This window comes from Micromys minutus (genome assembly GCF_963924665.1).
Source record: "Micromys minutus genome assembly, chromosome: 18".
NCBI classification, from domain to species: Eukaryota; Metazoa; Chordata; class Mammalia; order Rodentia; family Muridae; genus Micromys; species Micromys minutus.
Window position 1 is genome coordinate 18,307,559 of NC_137953.1, and position 19,423 is coordinate 18,326,981.

General features: G+C 35.8%; 1 protein-coding gene across 2 annotated transcripts in view; it reads right to left on the reverse strand.

Annotated features, from left to right (window-relative positions):
• Positions 1–872: 872 nt before the first annotated feature.
• SMARCAD1 (SNF2 related chromatin remodeling ATPase with DExD box 1) overlaps positions 873–19,423 on the reverse strand; it is a 59,111-nt gene continuing 40,560 nt past the window's right edge. For both annotated transcript variants that reach the window (XM_080931920.1, XM_080931921.1), the window contains exons 11-24: positions 17,368–17,458; positions 15,045–15,144; positions 13,960–14,019; positions 13,783–13,858; positions 12,688–12,823; positions 12,060–12,197; positions 9,725–9,820; positions 9,508–9,625; positions 9,199–9,320; positions 7,975–8,163; positions 7,224–7,342; positions 5,506–5,688; positions 4,378–4,487; positions 873–2,091 (exon numbers count right to left, since the gene is read on the reverse strand). In XM_080931920.1, the coding sequence (XP_080788046.1) occupies positions 2,030–2,091; positions 4,378–4,487; positions 5,506–5,688; positions 7,224–7,342; positions 7,975–8,163; positions 9,199–9,320; positions 9,508–9,625; positions 9,725–9,820; positions 12,060–12,197; positions 12,688–12,823; positions 13,783–13,858; positions 13,960–14,019; positions 15,045–15,144; positions 17,368–17,458 (1,600 nt within the window). In that variant the 3' untranslated portion in view covers positions 873–2,029. The remainder of the gene's footprint in view (positions 2,092–4,377; positions 4,488–5,505; positions 5,689–7,223; positions 7,343–7,974; positions 8,164–9,198; positions 9,321–9,507; positions 9,626–9,724; positions 9,821–12,059; positions 12,198–12,687; positions 12,824–13,782; positions 13,859–13,959; positions 14,020–15,044; positions 15,145–17,367; positions 17,459–19,423) is intronic.

The following is a 19,423-nucleotide window of genomic DNA, read 5'->3' on the forward strand; positions in this document are numbered from 1 at the left end:
GACAAAACACGGTGGTACATGCTTTTAATCCCAGCACTTGGGAGGCAGAGGCTAGCCTAGTCTACGGAGTTCCAAGAAGTCCTTCTTCATGAAGGGGAAAATAAAAGCCTACTTCAGTTGGTGATGATTAACAACTGTGGGCTTTGTGTTTCCCGTTAATAATGAACTTTGATGTTTAATGGCACTGGCCCAGTGAGGGGACAACTGAGGATTCATTCTATGTAACAAATCCCTATTTACTGCCAAGTAGTATCTTAAATATAAGATGGTCCCATTCCTGTTCAATATTACATACTTCACCGGGGAAGAAGAAAGAAGACTAAAAACCATTACAAAGGGTGTGAAAATACAACTTAATGATCACAAATATTTTTATTAAACCTGAGACATAATAAAATATCACAGGGAAAATCCAACTACATTTCATTAGAAGAAATTCAGATATAACAACACCACAACCAATGAGCTTTCTGTGGGGGATACAGGTCATACAAAAAAGTTAAAGAGAATTTCACTGTGGGTTTAAAAGATACGATTTCCAACAACTTGACTAAGCGACCTGGGTCCTGTGATCACGAGGAGGTAGCATTAACACCTACAGATTTCTGGTAGCCCTGTAGTGGGGAGATATATCTGATATATTCATATATCTTCAATATTACATCTACTGAGTCGGGAGTTCAGAGTCTCAGATACCTGGAAAAGAAAGTACTGTAGGATCATGTCAGCCATGAGTTTACGTAGCACCCCAGCACTCAGGACATCTTGAAAAGTATGAGTTCCAATAATTAACAAATCTCTCATTTATAAATAAGTTTATTTATAATGATATTTACATAATAAAACAAAACACATAAAACTCACAAGTTACACAAAGAATCTGGTGTATAATAAAAACAGCAATATAGACTGACAGGCAAAATTTAAATGAAAAGTTAATTAAGACTGAAATATCAAATAGACAATTTTACTTCTAAAAATTTCGCTTTGTCACCCACACTGAACTAGAACTGAACAATGGCTTCTCTTCAGGTGGTCCTGTACAGGAAGTATTGGAAACGGGTAAATTATATTTTGTTAAGAATTTAAAGTTAATGAGCTATTTCCATGCAGTACCTAATGCTACCTTAATATGAAGTCACATCCAGTTTCCTTTGAAGTGAAATAGCTTTAAGTTAATTTGTTCTGCTGGACTATAAATGTCAGCAGCTTCTGTTGATCTTGGTGATACAGCTGTAGGAAATATGTGAGAGAAAGCTGGAGCAGAAGTGACGGGACAGTGGCTAAGAGAAGCAAAAGCAGGAGCGGAAGCTGATGGGAACACACACAAGAGTAGGCAGAGTCAATGAGCCAGAGGAGCCGTAAGAAAATGAAATAAGGAACTGAGCCCAAGAGCAGGAAAAAGGCTTCGGTTCCAACTCACTGGAAAACAACTTAGTGCCTAGCCAAACAAATGTGTTCTAACAGGAGGAGAAAGAGGACCTGGGGATGTTAGTAGATGGAATGCCACCTTCTGATTCAGGCTGAGTTCTTACTGACATTGGTGAACATCTGCTTCAAATAGCAATAAAATGAAGACTAGACAACCTATACTGCTGCATTCTTTAACATAACACAAACTCCAAATCAGACAGGCAAAACAAGACATAAACATTGTCAAATAAGGCACATGTAAATCTACACACATTATCCAGTGAAAGACAATATATATATATATATATATATATTTGGAGGTAGAAATAATTACAAAAATACTGACATTTCTAAAGCATTAGCATATTTGTTACAAACAATCACCAACTAATCCCCATTCAGAAAACTGCTTTGAAAAATGATTATTCAACATCTTCAGGATGTGAGTATCTGGAAAATCCAGTTAGTGGCAAAAAGTTGTCCATACTATGTGAAATGCAACATGAAATTATAAAAAGTTACAAATGCTCATAAACCCCATGGTCACTGTGATGTGAATGTCCTTGAATGCACCAAGTTGATATTCCCTCATCAATCAGGAATCCGAGTTCTCCTCTCACAGGCCCATCGATGTTTTTAGTAACGTGGCTATGTCTGCTGGCACACTTCCTTCATCAGCTGCAGGACACAAAAGGATGGGAAGTTAGGAAGAAATAAGTATCCGGGTTTCTAAGATGTATTTTCTTCTCAACCTTTTCTTTTCTTTGGTGAATTCCTGCCTATAACTGACACCTCGTTTGTTTCTGTGTCGTCTCATGACAGCTGAGTCATTATTTTCTCACTTATTGGCAAAAGCACAGCTGTAAGTCACATGTTTCTGACATCTATGCGCAGCAATAAAGCTACAAATAGCTGAAATGCACAATGAATCAAATCTGAGAAAATCCGACACAACCAAGACTACAGGGGCACTTCCATCAGCTCTGCTCTCTGGTGAATGATACATATGTACAAGATGCTGAACACTGGACAAGCCTGAGGAGCTGACAGACGCCCTCCCCTTCCAGGGTATCCAGCAGACCAGAGAAAGCCCACAGCACCAAGTCATCACTCCTCTTAAACTAACTGGAATCACACTAGAGAAAGGTAAAGAGAGAAAAGACTATAAATAGTCTGCTAGTAAAAAGATACTATAGTCAGAACAAAATAAAATCTAAAATGTCAACTTTAGCAGGATCGTTGTTTCCAAAACGAAGTGTAAAAATATTAAAATGATACTGGATTAAAATTGGCTTATCACCTAGAGACTGGTTTCTCTTCCACAGGACTTAGGTTCAATTCCAAGCTCCCACATGATGGCTAACAACCATCTGCAATTCCAGTTTCAGGGGATCTAATGCCTATTTTGGCTTCTGCATGAATGGGACAAATCTAGCATACAACATACAAAAAGGCAAAAGACCTATACACAAGAAATAAAATAAATAATCCTCATTTAAAAGCATATTAAGAGGACAATTGGGAGAAATCTGAGTAGGAAATGTGATTACATCGAAGATGTTCTTGTTTGCAATAACTTAGAAAATATTTATCTAGAATCCTGAATGTGACCTGCCCTAGCTATAACTAACCTCACCCTGGTGCTGGAAAAGAGGTGAACATACTACACGTTCCACAGCTGCCAGTCAGTGAGCTTTCCTTCACACCATGCTTTCAAGATTTGTATATAAAAATTTTTGTAATAAAAGTTCAAAAGTGTAATAAACCAGTTACTTTAAGAAAGAATCCCACACGTGTTATCATAAAACAATGGTTCCAGTTAATATACAGCAAAGTCAACAAGAAAATTTGTTAAATTAGGCTCCTAAGTACCTCTGCCCATGTCTAACAGAGAATTTGGAAATCTGCCACTTCCAACTGTCAAGAGCCAAGTAGTATACCTGCAGATCCTGACACCAAGCCCAGCTCTAGATAAACAGACTGTAAGAAGCAGACTGTGAGTACTCATGGTCATTAGACATGCTGATCTTCCAGGGGGTTCATAAAGACTGCAAACACACACAGCATCCACAGTGGGAGGAGGAAAGGGAGACATTCTCTAAGCCTAGTATCACTTTCTAAATATGAAACCAGACACCGCTGAAATAAGATTCTTATAATTGAAACTAAATAAATGACAGTATTGTATCCTTAGTTTTATTGAACAAAAAAATAAAATAAAATAAAGCATCTCAGGGTAAAACAAAACAAGATAGGTAAGCAAGCACCTTTCCCAGAACAAAGGGAAGACATTGGGGGAGGGCTGTGAGCTGCTCATTATGCTTAGAAAGGAACTCTGAACTTCAGAAGCTCTTAGCAACTAGGTTGCACATTTCTAACTCTTGAGTTTTAAATTATGTTAATATTACAAGTAGTAACTTGTTAAAAATTACATATAAATAAAACACATAAATTTATAGAACTTAAAATTATCATTTCTGATAGCATCTAGAAACTTGTCGTTTCAGGTTTTTTTCTAAGGCCCAAGTAATTCAACCAAAAACCGACATTACAATTTTTATTGTAATATACAGCTATATATTTTGATATTTACTAGTCAACATAAAATTATGTAAGTATTAGGACTCTTAAAGTTATTATACTATAAAATGTTTTCAACCTTTGAATTATAGTATTATTCATTTAGTTAACAAATCACAAATTACAAGTAAAGCTCCAAACTTGATTTTGAGAATATTATGGTGTCCCTTATATAAAACAGAAGAGATAAATGTTTTCAAAATCAAGTTGATTTTTTAAATCAATTCTGGCAAAACAAATTTTTGTTACTGTTATACTTGACACAAACATACATATCCTTTTCTACTTTGTCTTTCAAACATACCATTCATACTAGTTAAGAATGCTGATAATCATAGTTTAAAAAAAACAAAGGAATAGTATTTCTGGTAACAAACAGCTTACCTTCATCTATTGTGGTCATGTCTTGCTCTAGTTTCAATTTTTGTTGGTTAATTTTTAGCATGGACTCTTCAATAGTTCCTTGGCTTATTAATTTAATAACTAATACTTCTCTAGAAATAAACATATGACATGTCCATAGGTCACTGACATTATTTAGATACTAACAGTTCAAAAAAAATAGTAAGAAAAGTAGGTTAATGAGTCTAGTGGTTTGAATATGATGATTCCCATACATTCATATGAATGTGTAGTCACCAGGAAGTGGCACTATTTGAAAGGATTAGAAGGTCTAGGAGGTGTGTCTTTGCTGGAGAAATTGGGTCACAGAGGTGGACTTTGAGCTTTCAGAAGCTGACACCAGACACAGTGTCTCTGCCTGTGGACCAGGATGGAGCTCTCAAAGACTGCTCCAGCACCAAGGCTGTCCTGCCAGCTACCATGCTCCCCACCATGGAAAGTGAGACATATTTTTAAGAGTTGCCTTGGTCATGATATCACTTCACAGCAATAATAGAACAGTGATTAAAACAGAGCCATAATGAACTCTTTTATTCAAAGTACTTGAGATTGGCATTTAGAAGTATTAAAACATTTAGACATCCATCCTTTTCTACTAATCCAAGTGAAAAATACATATGCTTTGAAAATTATTGATAAAACCTCATTACAATGGGACTGGAGATAGAGCTTGATGATAGAGCGTTTGTTAAACAAGCATGATTGCTTTATTATACTATTTTTCCTGTTTGTTTGTAGCTCAAGTCTCTATGGAGCCAGGCTAACCTAGTACTTGTTCTATAGGTCAGGTGGATTGTTCTGACCCTTAGGGCAATCTGACTTAGCCTCTCAAGTAATGAGATCACAAGCATGAACTATCACTACTGATAATATACATCTCATAAACTATAAAGCTACTTGGTACAGAGGTGGGAGGCTAATTATTAAAAAATGAATGAGTACATAGTAATTTACATATACATAGCATCAAAGTTGCTGATAAAAAATAGCAACAATACTTTGCTGGGGGAAAAAAAAAACTCTACAGATAAAGTCCAATACATACCTTCTTTTAATATTTTAATTAAGCTAGTAGTTGATGAAGACTAAATTTCTACTGAAAACACTTACTTAGTCTGACCAACTCTGTGGCACCTGTCCTCTGCTTGTTTGTCATTGTATGGATTGCAATCAATGTCGTGAAGAATGACAACATTTGCTGAGGTCAGATTTATTCCTAATCCACCAGCTTTAGTTGACAGGAGAAACACAAAGATATCCATATCTGTATTAAACTCATCAATTAGATGAATCCTGTAAGACAAATGGGTTAGGTTCAATTTCATTGAGGAATAAATACACAGCACTGAAATAATCAGTCACATCCCATGGAAAGCAAACTTGGGACTATACACACATGCTCTTCCCGTCATCACACCGACTGTTCCCTGTGCTCTCAGTGAAGGGTCCCCTTAAGTCAACCCAGCCATCCAACTTGATTACTATGTAAGGTATTATTTTATTTTTTGAGTACTTCAGATTTAGCTAAATGTTTATCTTGTCTTATTTTCTCAGCAATCTGACAGCTACTCCCAACGGAGGGAATTATACAAGAGGAATCAAGGATTCTATTTTCTTATAATTTAAAAACAAAACAAAACAAAAAAAACTCTAAGAACTAGCTTGGGGGATGTCTGGCCATGTAGCCTAGGTTGGTCTCAAATATTAGATAGTCCTGAATGAGAACTTTTTTTTCTACAAGTTTCATTAACCTTCAAAATATGAAAAATCTGGCCTTAATCTTGATTAAACAATACGATGAATTAAACCTTAAATGGTCTTATTATTTTTTTTATATCCTGATCAAAGTTTCTCCTCCCTTCCATTCCTCTCTCCCCCTTCACTCTTCCTCCATTTTCCTTTAGAAAAGGACAGGCCTCCGATGGTTATCAAGCAAACATGGCATATCGAGCACGTCCCCTTGTATTAAGGCCAGATGAGACAATCCAATATGAGGAAAGGGGTCCTAAAAGTAGGCAAAGGAGTCGGAGAGAGCCTGAACTCCCACTGTTAGGAGTTTTGTAACACCACCAAGCTACTGGACTATAACATATATACAGATGACCTATGTCATTCCCACATAGGCTCCCTGGTGGTGGGTTCAATCTCCATGGGTCCCTATGGGCCCAGGTTAGGTGATTTTGAGCTTTTTCTTGTGGTGTTCTTGACCCCTCTGGGTCCTATAATCCATCCTCCTGGAGCTCTGCCTAGTGTTTGACTGTGGGTCTCTGCATCTGTTTTAATCAGTTGCTAGATGAAGCCTCTCTTGAATATTTTTTTTTTAAGGGGAAAAATTGAGGACTGGGAATTTGGTTTAGTTCTAGATTGCTTATCTAACATGTAAAAGTCTCTAGGTTTCATCCCTAACTGTGCTAAAATTAAGATAACATAAAACACAGGAGAAAATTATGAAAAGCATACAATTTCTGTAAGTTTTCAAAATACACTTATATATAAATTTGGGGAAAAAATTAAAGGACAACTTCCAAAAATAATAGTTGAATAATTTGAATATTCAATATTTGAAATAACAGAACCTAACACCTTAAACAAGAATTTTCTACAAAATTCTTTTATTTAAAATGCTGGCAAGGGGCTGGATTGATGGCTCAGCGGTTAAGAGCACTGTCTGTTCTTCCAGAGGTCCTGAGTTCAATTCCCAGCAACCACATGGTGGCTCACAACCATCTGTGATGAAGACGGGTACAATAAAGTAAATAAATAAATCTTTAAAAAAAAAAAATGCTGGCAAACGCATAAGTAAAAGATACTTGGCAGCTAATACCAACCTTTCAGAAATCTGAGTCTTTCCATCTAATCGGAGGTACCTATGTTGATGATGCTTTAAGAGAACCTCTAGTATATCCAGCATCATGGTAAACTGGCTGAATAATACGACTCTATCACCCTGTGGAAATATAGGTATGAATTAGAAACAGGAGAGTGAAACCATTACACTTACCCAAAGCCTTGAGGCTTACAAAATAAGGAGTGCTTTAAAGAGACTTTTGCCAACTTTGCATAAACTTCCCCATGATAAAATTAAATTGCTTCAATTTTTCTTAATGTAAAAAAAAAAAAAAAAAAAAAAAAAAAAAAAATCAATTAACAACCCAAGGACAAATTTATTTTTTTCCTAGACATGAATAGATTTCATTAACTTCAGTTTAATTCTCCATTTTTAAGTTAAGGAAGTTATTTATATTAAAAAAAAAGAGTCATTCATTGAGACCAGCTACCTAGTCGCTATTTGTATCTAAATACTGAAAATTTAAGCTATTTTGTACAGATTACAAAGAAATCAGTCAACTTTTAAGTAATTAAGATTTTAAAAATTAACAAGACGAGATCTAATCTAACTTAATATTTTCTTATTATGTTATATAAAAAGAAAATAGAAAAAAAAATATCTAAACCACTAGGTTCTAGAGAAAGGAGAACTACTGGGACAACTACAAAGCCAGAGTCATCCTGTCTAATCCTGTTTCAGAAGTTCAACCCACAAGGCAGGCACAAAGAGACAGTCATTCTTTTGAATACCTTCTGTTTCAACTCTGACAAGATGCATCCCAAGGCTCGGAATTTCCCAGAATCTAAAATTAAATCCATGTCTAACTGGTAACTATTAATATGTTGATACTGTTTACAAAGTACATGCAGTTCAAAATCTGTCATAACTTCCATGTCTTCAAAGATCAGGTCGGGGTTAGCCTCACAATGAGTAGGTTCCTTTTAAAAATGAAACATAACAAAACATAATATACAATTTAAAATAGTATCAGATTACTTTAATAAAAACATTCCACATTTGAAAAAAATGCCCAAATCAAACAATTTAGTACAACAGATTAAGATTTAAGAAATGATGTTAATTTTGGATATCAAAAAGAAAGGAAGATTCTTAAATCATCTAGAGATAGTATGCTAAACACTTAACAGATAAGAAACTTTTCCTCTCATTCCGCCCAAACGCATTAAAATAGCCATTACTAATGTATAAAAACACTTTTACCTTTAGCATGTAAATAAGTTTAAAATAACAAAAAAATTAACAGCATGTTGTATTCCACACAGATACATAGACATATGCACATTTAAAAAAAAAAACAAAAAAAAAAAAAAAAAAACAAACAAACAAACAAAAAAAAGTTAAAAAAGAATGGGCAAAACTAAAGATTAAACTGACAAAGACAAAAATACAACAAAGGAAAAGCAAAAGAAAGAAAATAAATGGAAAACTGTTCCATTAAGCAGGACACAAACATGAGGGATCTTTTAGTCTGGCTGAGCTTTCTCTTTTAAGATGTTAACAAATATGTATTTTAAGTGTGAGGAATTAGCAGATTCTTCTTATAAAGGGCCATGGTCCAACTGGCAAATAAGTATTTTTGGCTTGTCAGATGGAGTGGTATACACTGCACTCACTCAGCTCCGCCCCTAAGGTGAAAATCCCTAAGGGAACAACACAGATAAATGGCATGCTTATGTTCAAACAACAACAACAAAAGCTATGTCCAGTTTGCTGATCTAGGTCGGATTACCTCTCCATTCCTGTCCATCAAGATATCTAAAAAAATGCATCTCAGACAAGGGCCACAGCACAAACAGTGGATGGTGGAGAGTTTGGTTAGCATATGCAAGGCCCTCATTGGCTCAAAGATGAACAGGCCCAATACTCTAGCAGCCTAACTTTCGGCCTGAGACCATCCTAAGCATTTCCCAATGTTCTTAGCAAAACTTGGTGAGTCCAACGTAAGTCCTTACCTTCAGCATTAGCTGCGACATCTCCTTCAGCTTCTCAGCTGTGTAATACTGGCGGTGTAATAAAGGATGATTGGCCATTTTTCTCAACTGCATCATAACATTGCACATCTCCGTGTTTTTTTCTGTGATCCAAAGAGTACACATTTTTGAAAATCAAATTGATAAAGCTATTTACTAAAGTCTATCTCAATTTTTAAGTCTTAAATATTTCTTCAAATCCCAACTAACTTAAAAAGAATAGCCCCTAAAATTATCATCTGCACCAGTCAAAGATCATTTTTTGCATAAGCTCTGGAAGTCAGATGTTACCCAGGTTGTTGATAGACTTTTTCAATCTGTTGAAGAGGCTTGAGTAGAGCTGTTCTTGCTTCTCTGACATTGCACATAGCTCAATCTGATCCTTCTTGGGAGGCAGAAGCTTAAGAACCTTGGAAAAGAAAATCACTTCATGTGACTTTTCTAAGAAAACAGAAGTCTTATTTAAAAAAAAGAAAACACAACCCAAAACACCCAGATAAAGAATTACCTCCTCTTTCACTCTTCTGAGAATAAAGGGCTTTATGATTTGCTTTGCATGTGCTATTCTCTCCTTTTCGTATATACTCTGTTCATCTGCTGGTTTCTAAGCAAAATAAAAACCCAACCCTTTAGAAATTATGTCTAAGTCATCACAATAATCCCATATTACAATATGCATAATATATAGACTCCCACTTCACATAACAAATATACATTTGACTGTTTGGGCTTTTCTCTTACATACTGGTATGGGTTAAGCTTATGACCTTGGATAGATGCTTTATTCTAAGTTACTGTCTAGGCACAGAAAGTAATTTTTGAATTCTGAACTGTAATCTATTTGAAGCCCCATATATATTTTGAGGTTTCATGGTATGTTATCACATATTTTACTGAAGTGATAAATCTGAACCAGACTAGTTGATATATAAATACAAACATCCAATTCACCCATTGACTGAATAAATCACATGGAATAAATGTATGCGTGAGCATCTGTTAAAAGAGGATAACAAGGAAATAGGAAAATGGGGAGAGGAAAATCCAACGATGTATTTGTAAAACAAAACCAAAAGTACTCCCAAAGTCAATATAATTTGATGCAAATCACAGAGAATAGTATCCAGTCAAAACTGATGTTTTCAGAGAATTACATAGTAAAGATGTATTTTTAAGATGTAGGTAACAGGGAGTTAAAAAGGGATGGGAAATGAGTATGACCAGAATGCATTATAAACATATGACATTATCAATGAATAAATTAATAATAGTAAAATAATAAAGTGGAAAACAGAAGATACCTCAAGTCAACCTCATGCTTGAATGTGTACATACACAGTGCACATGTGTACAAATACAAAAGTAAAAGGAGAAGGTCATCTTAAAAATCCCAAGTTTTAAGCAAGAGGCTCAAAGAATGAAGCTGCTTAGATAAGATCACTTGGCTCAAAGCAGAGAATGGGAGTCTGAGTTCAGTCAACTCTCTTTACTGTGAAGGTGGAGAATGAGAAGAGTCATGGAGTGGAACAGTAAAATGGGAGTTTCCTGCACAAAGCACCAGGTATCTTTATGGGTATCTTCACTTACTTTTACTGTCTCCTAAAACCTAACAATTTATAATCAGTTTTCTTAGACAAATACCACAGGAGATTCTTAGGAAATGGATCTAAGTCTCAGAGCATATTATTTTCTCTCTCATCAGACTTTCATGGTAGGACCAATGATGTAAAGGAATGTCAGGAAGTCACTGGGTTACTATCAGGCTTCTGAGCAAGACCTGTAAAAGCTTTACCTGTTGAAACCTCTGACTTCACCAAAACAATGATTATGTAAACAGAGGATACCTCAGGGTATCTGGAAATCCTAAACTAGAGTTCTAGTTCTAGCTTAGAAAGGCCAGTCACCTTTTCCAAGATGGAGGACCTTCCTAGATTAGGAATTGGGTACCAGTTTTCAGTCTTTGTCTTTAGTTGATAGTATTATACCAGTTATGTTTTGATAATAGCACCATAATTTTATAAGTTATTAAGATTAGTGGAAGCCTAATAAAGAATATGCAAGAAAAAAGGGATGTATTAAAAAAAGAAACATAAATGTAACCCAGTGTACTGGCTGGTTTTGTGTCAACTTGACACAAGCTGAAATTATCAGAGAAAGGAGCCTCAGTTGAAAAAATGCCTCCATGAGACTCAGCTATAAGGCATTTTCTCAACCAGTGATCAAGGGGGGAGGGCCCAGCCCATTGTGGGTGGTGCCATCCTTGGGCTGGTAGACCCGGGTTCTATAAGAAAGCAAGCTGAGCAAACCAGGGGAAGCAAGTCAGTAAGTGACATCCCTCCATGGCCTCTGCATCAGCTCCTGCCTGCTTCCTGACCTGTTTGGGTTCCAGTCCTGACTTCCTTTGGTGATAAACAGCAATGTGGAAGTGTAAGCTGAATAAACCCTTTCCTTCCCAACTTGCTTCTTGGTCATGATGTTTGTGCAAGAATAGAAACCCTGACTAGAACACCAAGGTACCATATATATCTGAGCTCTCCACCATTTGAAATTATTACTTAGCTCACTAGAATACTGAACCTCAAAACTCCTGACTATTGGTTGTAGAACTGATCATTAACTTTCTCCATACTATGTCTGATATATTCACATATAGGTGTACCAAAAAGTTATGTTCTTTTGATACAGCAAGTGCCATTAAAAAAAAACAACAACAACAACAAAAAAAAATAAATAAATAAACAAAAAAAAAAAAAAAAAAAAAAAAAAAATGACCTTAACAGACAAAAGAGCAAAGAGCCTAGAAAACACCTTCACATCTGGGGAAAACATATATGTATGCTTACCGTTTTAGAAGAAAACATCCTTCGGATTTCGCTGGTGCTACTACTAAACATGTGTGGCATAACAAAATTCAACAGTGACATGAGTTCTAACAGATTATTCTGCACGGGTGTGCCTGTGAGCAGTAAACGGTTACGTGCCTGAGAGCAAAGACAAAATTTAGATTAGTTTTCTTTTTAAAGCACCTCTCCCTCCCTAATTATCTACCTTGCTCAGTAAAAGAGACAGGGGAGAATTATAATTATCATTTACAATTTTACTTTCTATGAAAGAAGCAAAGTGGAGATATTTGATGTCACTTACTGTCATCTAGTATACTTCAAAAAGAACGTGAAACTGCTGGTCATGTTCTGAAAGCACTATCGTGTATTCTCCAATAACTTCTATGAGGTGGTAAAGAGTACAGTGTATTTATACAAACTGGAGCTCATGTGCAATGGGTACTAAGGGTATTTTATATTAACATTTTTAAAGAATTACTGAAGAAAGTAAGACAGTGGCCACAGGGCCCACAAAGCAAAAAGACCCTTAAAGGAAAAGCTTGATCATTCCTAATACAAAATTATGTGTGTATGTATTAAATTAGGAAAGGTACATTTTATCACAACTATTTACAAAGCACAGTCTTACATTAATTGTCATTAGGTGCTGGTAGCGGATAGAGCCCATGTTCTTCAGCATATGGCCTTCATCAAAAATTGCATAATTCAGTTTCAGTCGTCTAAAGAGACTGCGGTCATCAGAGCTGCTGATTGCACAATTATACCTGTTGCCAAAAAAAAAAAAAAAAAAAAAAAAAAAAACTATTTCTGATTAGCCCTTTTGGGAGCTCAGAGCTTATTATGACACAATGTGGCTTTTAAAGCTATTTTACAAAAACTAGAATTATTTAATTAAATTTACTTATTGTATGGTAAGGACATGTGTGACACCAAAGGCACAGGTATAAACAAAAGAAAATACACATGAAACAAATCTAGACAGCGTTAATACACTTGGGAAGCAGCCAATTTGAGAATAACTTAGAAATAATCTAGCACTGTTTTATACTTTGCCCCATGACTATTTCTAAAAAGCAGAAAAGAACAAAGGCAAAACAAAGAATTAGATCAAGGAATCATCAGGTAAGAGCCAAGAGTTAAAGCCTACAAATAGGTCTGTTTACTTTACATTTAAAAAAAAAAATTTTTTTTTTGAAAGGGGTCAGCCACACTAGCAGCTCATAGCTACACATAACTCCAGTCCAGGGGATATGATGCCTTATCCTGGCCTCTGCTCACAACTGTAGGCATGTGGTACATATATACAAACTTAGGCACACATACTCATAAACATAAAATATCATAAGCCCTTGAAAAAGGAAAAATGAAATTTTAGATAAAATTCTTTCAAAATAGACCCTGAAAGACAGCAGTGATAAAAATTCTAATGAACTATAAAAATAGTTTTCTACCACATATTACACTAATTCCAACCACTATTTTGAATAGTGACTATTCAAACATATATTGAACCTGGGTATGGTGACAAAAGAAATACCAACACTTAGGGGAAGGAGGCAAAAGGATCAAGAGTTCAAGGATGTCCTCAGCTACATGATTTGGAGAGCAGCCCAGCTAAATGAGACCCCCCCACCCCCTCATAAAAAGCAAAGGGGAGTGGGTATGGGGGGAAGAGGACTACATGAATTCTCCCCAACTCTTCCCCAATTTTCTTAATACTCACGTTGTAACAATTACATTGTAATCTTCATATTTATTATGGATGTTGAATCTAATTTGTTTACGCTCTTCTTGAGAACCTAGAATTTAAAAGTGAAGCAAGCATACTTTGATTATATTTATTGTGTTTATTATATATTTTAATTTTTTAAATTTCTAAATGAAAAAGCAAATGACTTACCATAGTAACAGAGCACATTTAAAGTAGGGCACCATAAGTTGACCTCTCTTAACCAGTTATCTACAGAACACAAGAGATTGTATGAGTCTGCTATCATAGGACCTATGCTTATTATCTTAATCTTGCTTTGAGGAAAAAAGAAACATTAAAACTACCCTTCACAATTAAAGGAGAGATTCTGAAGGGGCAACCAGATGCAGTCAATGGGCAGAAGACGACACCATTTAGTGATAATTCGAATTTTGGGAGAGATGGTCTTTATTTTACACTTATATGTACAAAACTTTTTCACACTGACTTGTACATTAATTCAGAAAGATGGGATAAATGATTAAGAAAAAATTGAATTACATACTTTTAAATCCAATGTTTTAAAGTTGGGCAGGATAGGGCTGGAGAGATAGATCAAAAGTTAAGAGCACTGGCTGCTCTTCTAAGAGGTTCTGAGTTCAATTCCTAGCAACTACATGGTGGCTCATCACCTTCTATAATGAGATTTGGTGCCCTCTTCTGGCCTGCAAGCATACATGCAGGCAAAACACTACATATATAAGAAATAAAATCTTAAAACAAGCAAAATAAAATAAAAGTCGGGTGGGGTAGCAGTACCAGCTATTCAGGATCTGAGACAGGAGGATCACCCAAGTCCAAGATAGGCACCACACAGTAAGACCTCCTCTCAATCCCTATCCCACCAAATTGTATCATACTGTTTTGTTTCTTTGTGGCATCTGGCTATCTTTTTCCCCCACACACAGACCTCCTCAAGTAGCCCAGGCTGACACCAAACTCACCACACATATGAAGATGACTTTGAACCCTTGATCCTCCTGACTCTACTTTCCATGTACTTAATATTACAGGTGTATGCTGATACACCCAGCTCCTCCAACTCTAAAAAGTAATGTATGTGTATGAAACCAAAATAAATGGCTATGTCAGGTTCTTAGAAAATATTGCCAATGCAACCAAAACACATACATGTACATTTTCAAAAAAAAAAATTGGCCAAAAACTGAATATTCATCAGCACACATGCACATCAATATAAAACATTCCAAAACAGTTGTCCCCATATTACAAACCTATGGTGGAGGCCGGAACAACAATCAAATGAGGCCCTTTATTACCCTCTTGAAAGAGGTATGCCAGGAATGCAATGGCTTGAATGGTTTTTCCTAGGCCCTAAAATTAAAAGTTTAAAAGACAATATATGAAATTTTAAAATGAATGAAAATAAACAAATGCTTGAAAGTGCAAAAGGAAAGGGGGCATTTCTCAGTAGGATTGATTTTCTATCTCCCATAATCCACTTGAGAATTTCTATGAAATTCTTAACCCTCAAAAGAGTTGAGTAGAATCTACAAGTGGTTCTATAACTTATTTTAGTGAGCAGTATGGATGATGGATCTTAACAGTTGGTTTATACATGATATACATTAATACGGAAGAATTTTGTACAGAAAGAGCCTAATTGTCATTATTACTTATATAGGTCCAGGAGTTAATGTGGCCTAGATGGACTGACAAATGTTTCATAAATATAGAAAAACCCAACTCTATTACTCTGCAATTGCACTCTTAAGGACAGATAAGAAGACCATGTCATGTGGCAATTCAAAGACCCAAACTCTGACAGAATAGTAACAAATGAATCCCAGTAGTATCCTGCTGTACTGAGTGAGCCAGACAGAACAGTATGAGCACTGTCCATACTGAGGCCTGAAGTAGTCACGCTCTAGGGATAAGTGTCAGAACTGAGACAGAGCTGGACTTGGTGGTTCGTACCTGTACCCAGACAACCGAGAGGCTAACCAAAGAATGATCTATGCCAGCTTGGGAATAGCTTGACTACAGCTTGGGGAATAGTATGAAATCCTACTTCAAAAAAAAAAAAAAAAAAAAAAAAAAGCAAACCACAAAGGCCTAGCAATAAGAGCTAAGCACATATGCTGGAGTGCTACCACTCAAAGACACAGTATTTAGAGGACTGGCCATAAGGAAGAGATTCAGGAGGTGATGTCCTAATCCAGTAGCTAATACCCCTTTAAAGAGAAAGAGAACAAGCATAAAAAGAGGCAGTGAGATCTGAGGACATGAACTTGCAAGGTAAGAAGAGAGGCCTCCATGGTGGTGGGATACCCTGAGGGGGCCACCTACTCACAGAAAAGGAAAGAGGGGGGAAGGATTGTAGGTAGGGGTGACTGGGAGGGAGGCAGTGGGCCGGATGTAAAGTGAATAAATACATTTTTAAAGGGAAAGAATAAAGGAAGGAGAAGAAAGAGGAGGAGGAGGAGAAAAGAAGGGGGGAAGAGCTCAAAAAGACATCAAGCCAGCTACCACCTCCATCTTGGACTAACTCTGGGAAACAAACTTGTGTGGTATAACCATGGTATTCCTGTTTTGGCAAACTTATAAATGTATGCTTTACAAATAACAAAAGTGATATCACATCATATATTCTTTCTGATACCAAAAGAGTATAGAAATTATATATTTTTATTCACATTTGTTCTGAAAGATTATGTCATCTAGCAAGCTTGTGAAAGGCAAGGCTGACAACTAAAGCCCAGGTCTGAGTCCCAAGTTCAGTTATACACCGCCACACTCTACATCATTTGTAAGCACTCTGGCATGCCACAGACAGTAGCTTTATACTGAATAAGTAGCATCTTATAACACATATAAAGTCACAGACAGCGGGAATATGTAGAAACAGCATTATTATGATTGTTCATTTGTCCTCATTGAATACAACCTTTTCTTTTGTTTGATTGACTTTGTGGAAGGATTTGCATGTAGCCCAGATTGGCCTCAAACTTGAATCCTCTGGCCTTTGTCTCCCAAGTATACAGGCAATATGGCCAGCATTCAACGCATGCTCAATACTTTTAATAAGCACAGCTGAAGGGTGAGTTCACATCAGACTCACAGTTAAGTTTATACGTGACAATACCTAGACTAATGGCCACAACAAGCTTCATGGGCTTAGCCTAAAGTAAATGTAACTTTGAGGGAATATTAACTTGAACATTGAAATGATTTTGCCGATACCTTTTTATAATATTTTCTTTGCTATATAATCATAACCAGAAAGACAAACTTCTTTCAGTTGTGAAGGACCTAGGGCTAAAAGTAAAGTACTAAAAATAAAGAAAGGTAAAACAGAGCGTAAGCTACCATAATGTATTCCGTGAAAACTACAATGCCCAATGATGTGGCTCAGTGGCAGGACACTTGCCTGGCATGCCCTGGGTTTGGTAACTCCACAAAACCACCAGCCAACCAAACAACAAAAAATACAAGAAAGCAAAGCAATAGCAATGGAAAATGCTGTAACGCCTTAAATGGCAATATATCTTTTTATGGCATGTTGAATTACAGGTCCTATTAATGATGCACACTTACCATTTCATCTGCCAGAATACCATTAAGTCCATGTTTATGCACCAATGCCAGCCAATTCAAACCAACCTGCTGATAGGGCTTCAGTGACAAGCTGATAAAAAAAACAAATATTACAGAGTTCTATTTATTAATTTTCTATTCTACGTTTCTGGCATTTGAATTATAATGCATACAAAAAAAAATCCAAAACTATCCAGATGAGCCTGACCTTTTAACCTGACTCTTAAAAGCTACGTACCGTTTTTAAAAAGTAAATCCAAAACACAATTCATAATAATTTTTAAAATCTCATAAAATATGTATTCAATGTTTGTCACTTACTTCTTTTGGCAGTACAAATTATATCAAACAGTTTTATATTGGGCCACATCATAATTTTAACAAGTTAATGAATTCCATAAATGATCAGAATATTAACTATGATAATGTATTATTAAAGTGATATTTAGTCTAGGAAAAAAAGATTATATTGACTAGATTTTTAGCACATTAAAGAAATTACAAGTTTAGAATTAAACCCACAAACATAATTTGTTCTTCTACCAGGTTGCTTAATAATAACTTTGTTTAGTTCTAGAATAACATATGTGCATATATGCATGTATTTACAGAACTAAATTTGGTTAAACATTGATAAATACCAAAGTAATATGCAAGTGTTTTCTAACTTTTTAACTTAGAAATGCATAAACAAATTAACCCCCAGGAACAATTTTGTTTATATTAGAGAGTTATAATAAATGAAAACAACATTTTCCTAAATGTTTAGATGGCTAAAATTACTAACAATGATTTTATTGAAGATCTACTATATAAAGAATGCACATCGTTTTTCTGATATCTTTGCTAACTTTACTAACCTTTTGAGAATGCTACAAAGTAGCTAATGTCATTTTTTCAGATAAAATATGAGATGTGGGAATCTGGGGCTGTACAACTACAAAATGTCAAGCCTCAGATTTTAACTTCAGAAGTCATTCTAAATCCACAGCCTATTTTCATTCTCAGAAAGACAGGACTCACCATACATCACTGTGGAAGCCTATAACATTCTCCAGCTTTTACTCTGCCCTCTTAGCTTCCTGCACATACATTAGTCTACAAACAGAAAAAAGGTCTGCACATAAGATGTGGCATATAAGAGACTAGACTACGGAACCAAAACATCTTTATTTCAGTGGGGTGGGGTTGAAAATTCCTCCACCTTAAACAAGAGTCTATGTTGGAGCCTTATACATAAAACATTTCTCACCAAGAGTAACAATAATACAGGGAAGAAAAACATTGTCCATATTTCTAAAGTCAAAGTATGTACCCTCCTTACAAAAGAAGAATACTGTTTACCAATGTAATTTCTATGCTCTGGCAATGATCCTACTGATGCAGCACCATTGCCTCCAGAAGTGTGAGAACTTTCCCAAGGCCCTCATATTCAATTAGACCTACTCTAAAGGCCGCCTTTAAAAATAAATGTCTATGTGTACGAATGCTTGCCTGTATTTATGTCTTTGCACCACATGCATACCTGGCATCTATACTGACCAGAATTCAAGTTGTAGGTGCTGATGAGTTGCTCAACATGCTGGAAACTAAACACGGGTTTTCTGCAAAAGCTGCATGTGCTCTTAAGGGCTGAACTTCTCTCACCCCAAAGCCTACCCTTCACCCACAAAATAGCAAAACCCAAAGGCTTTGGCTGATCTAGCCCATGGGTCAAGTCTACACCCGTTTCTCTATTATTTCGGAGTCCTTACCATGCTTTCTTTACTCATATAAATGTAATGATCACATTTTATAAAAATAAAATTTTGATAAGGAATATTCTTCAACGAAAATCACAAAAGTTTTTCATCGCTAATATAAAGCTCTGGCAAAATACTTCACACAAATTTTTAAATGTGGTAAGTGAAAAGCATCCACTATACAGAAATATTCATTCAAGGAATACTGCCTTATAGTCCCAAAGAAGCCTAGGTAAAGCACTTTAATTAGATATTTGACTAGATTTTAATTGGATATTCAATATTTAATTAGATAGTTGATATTTAATTAGATA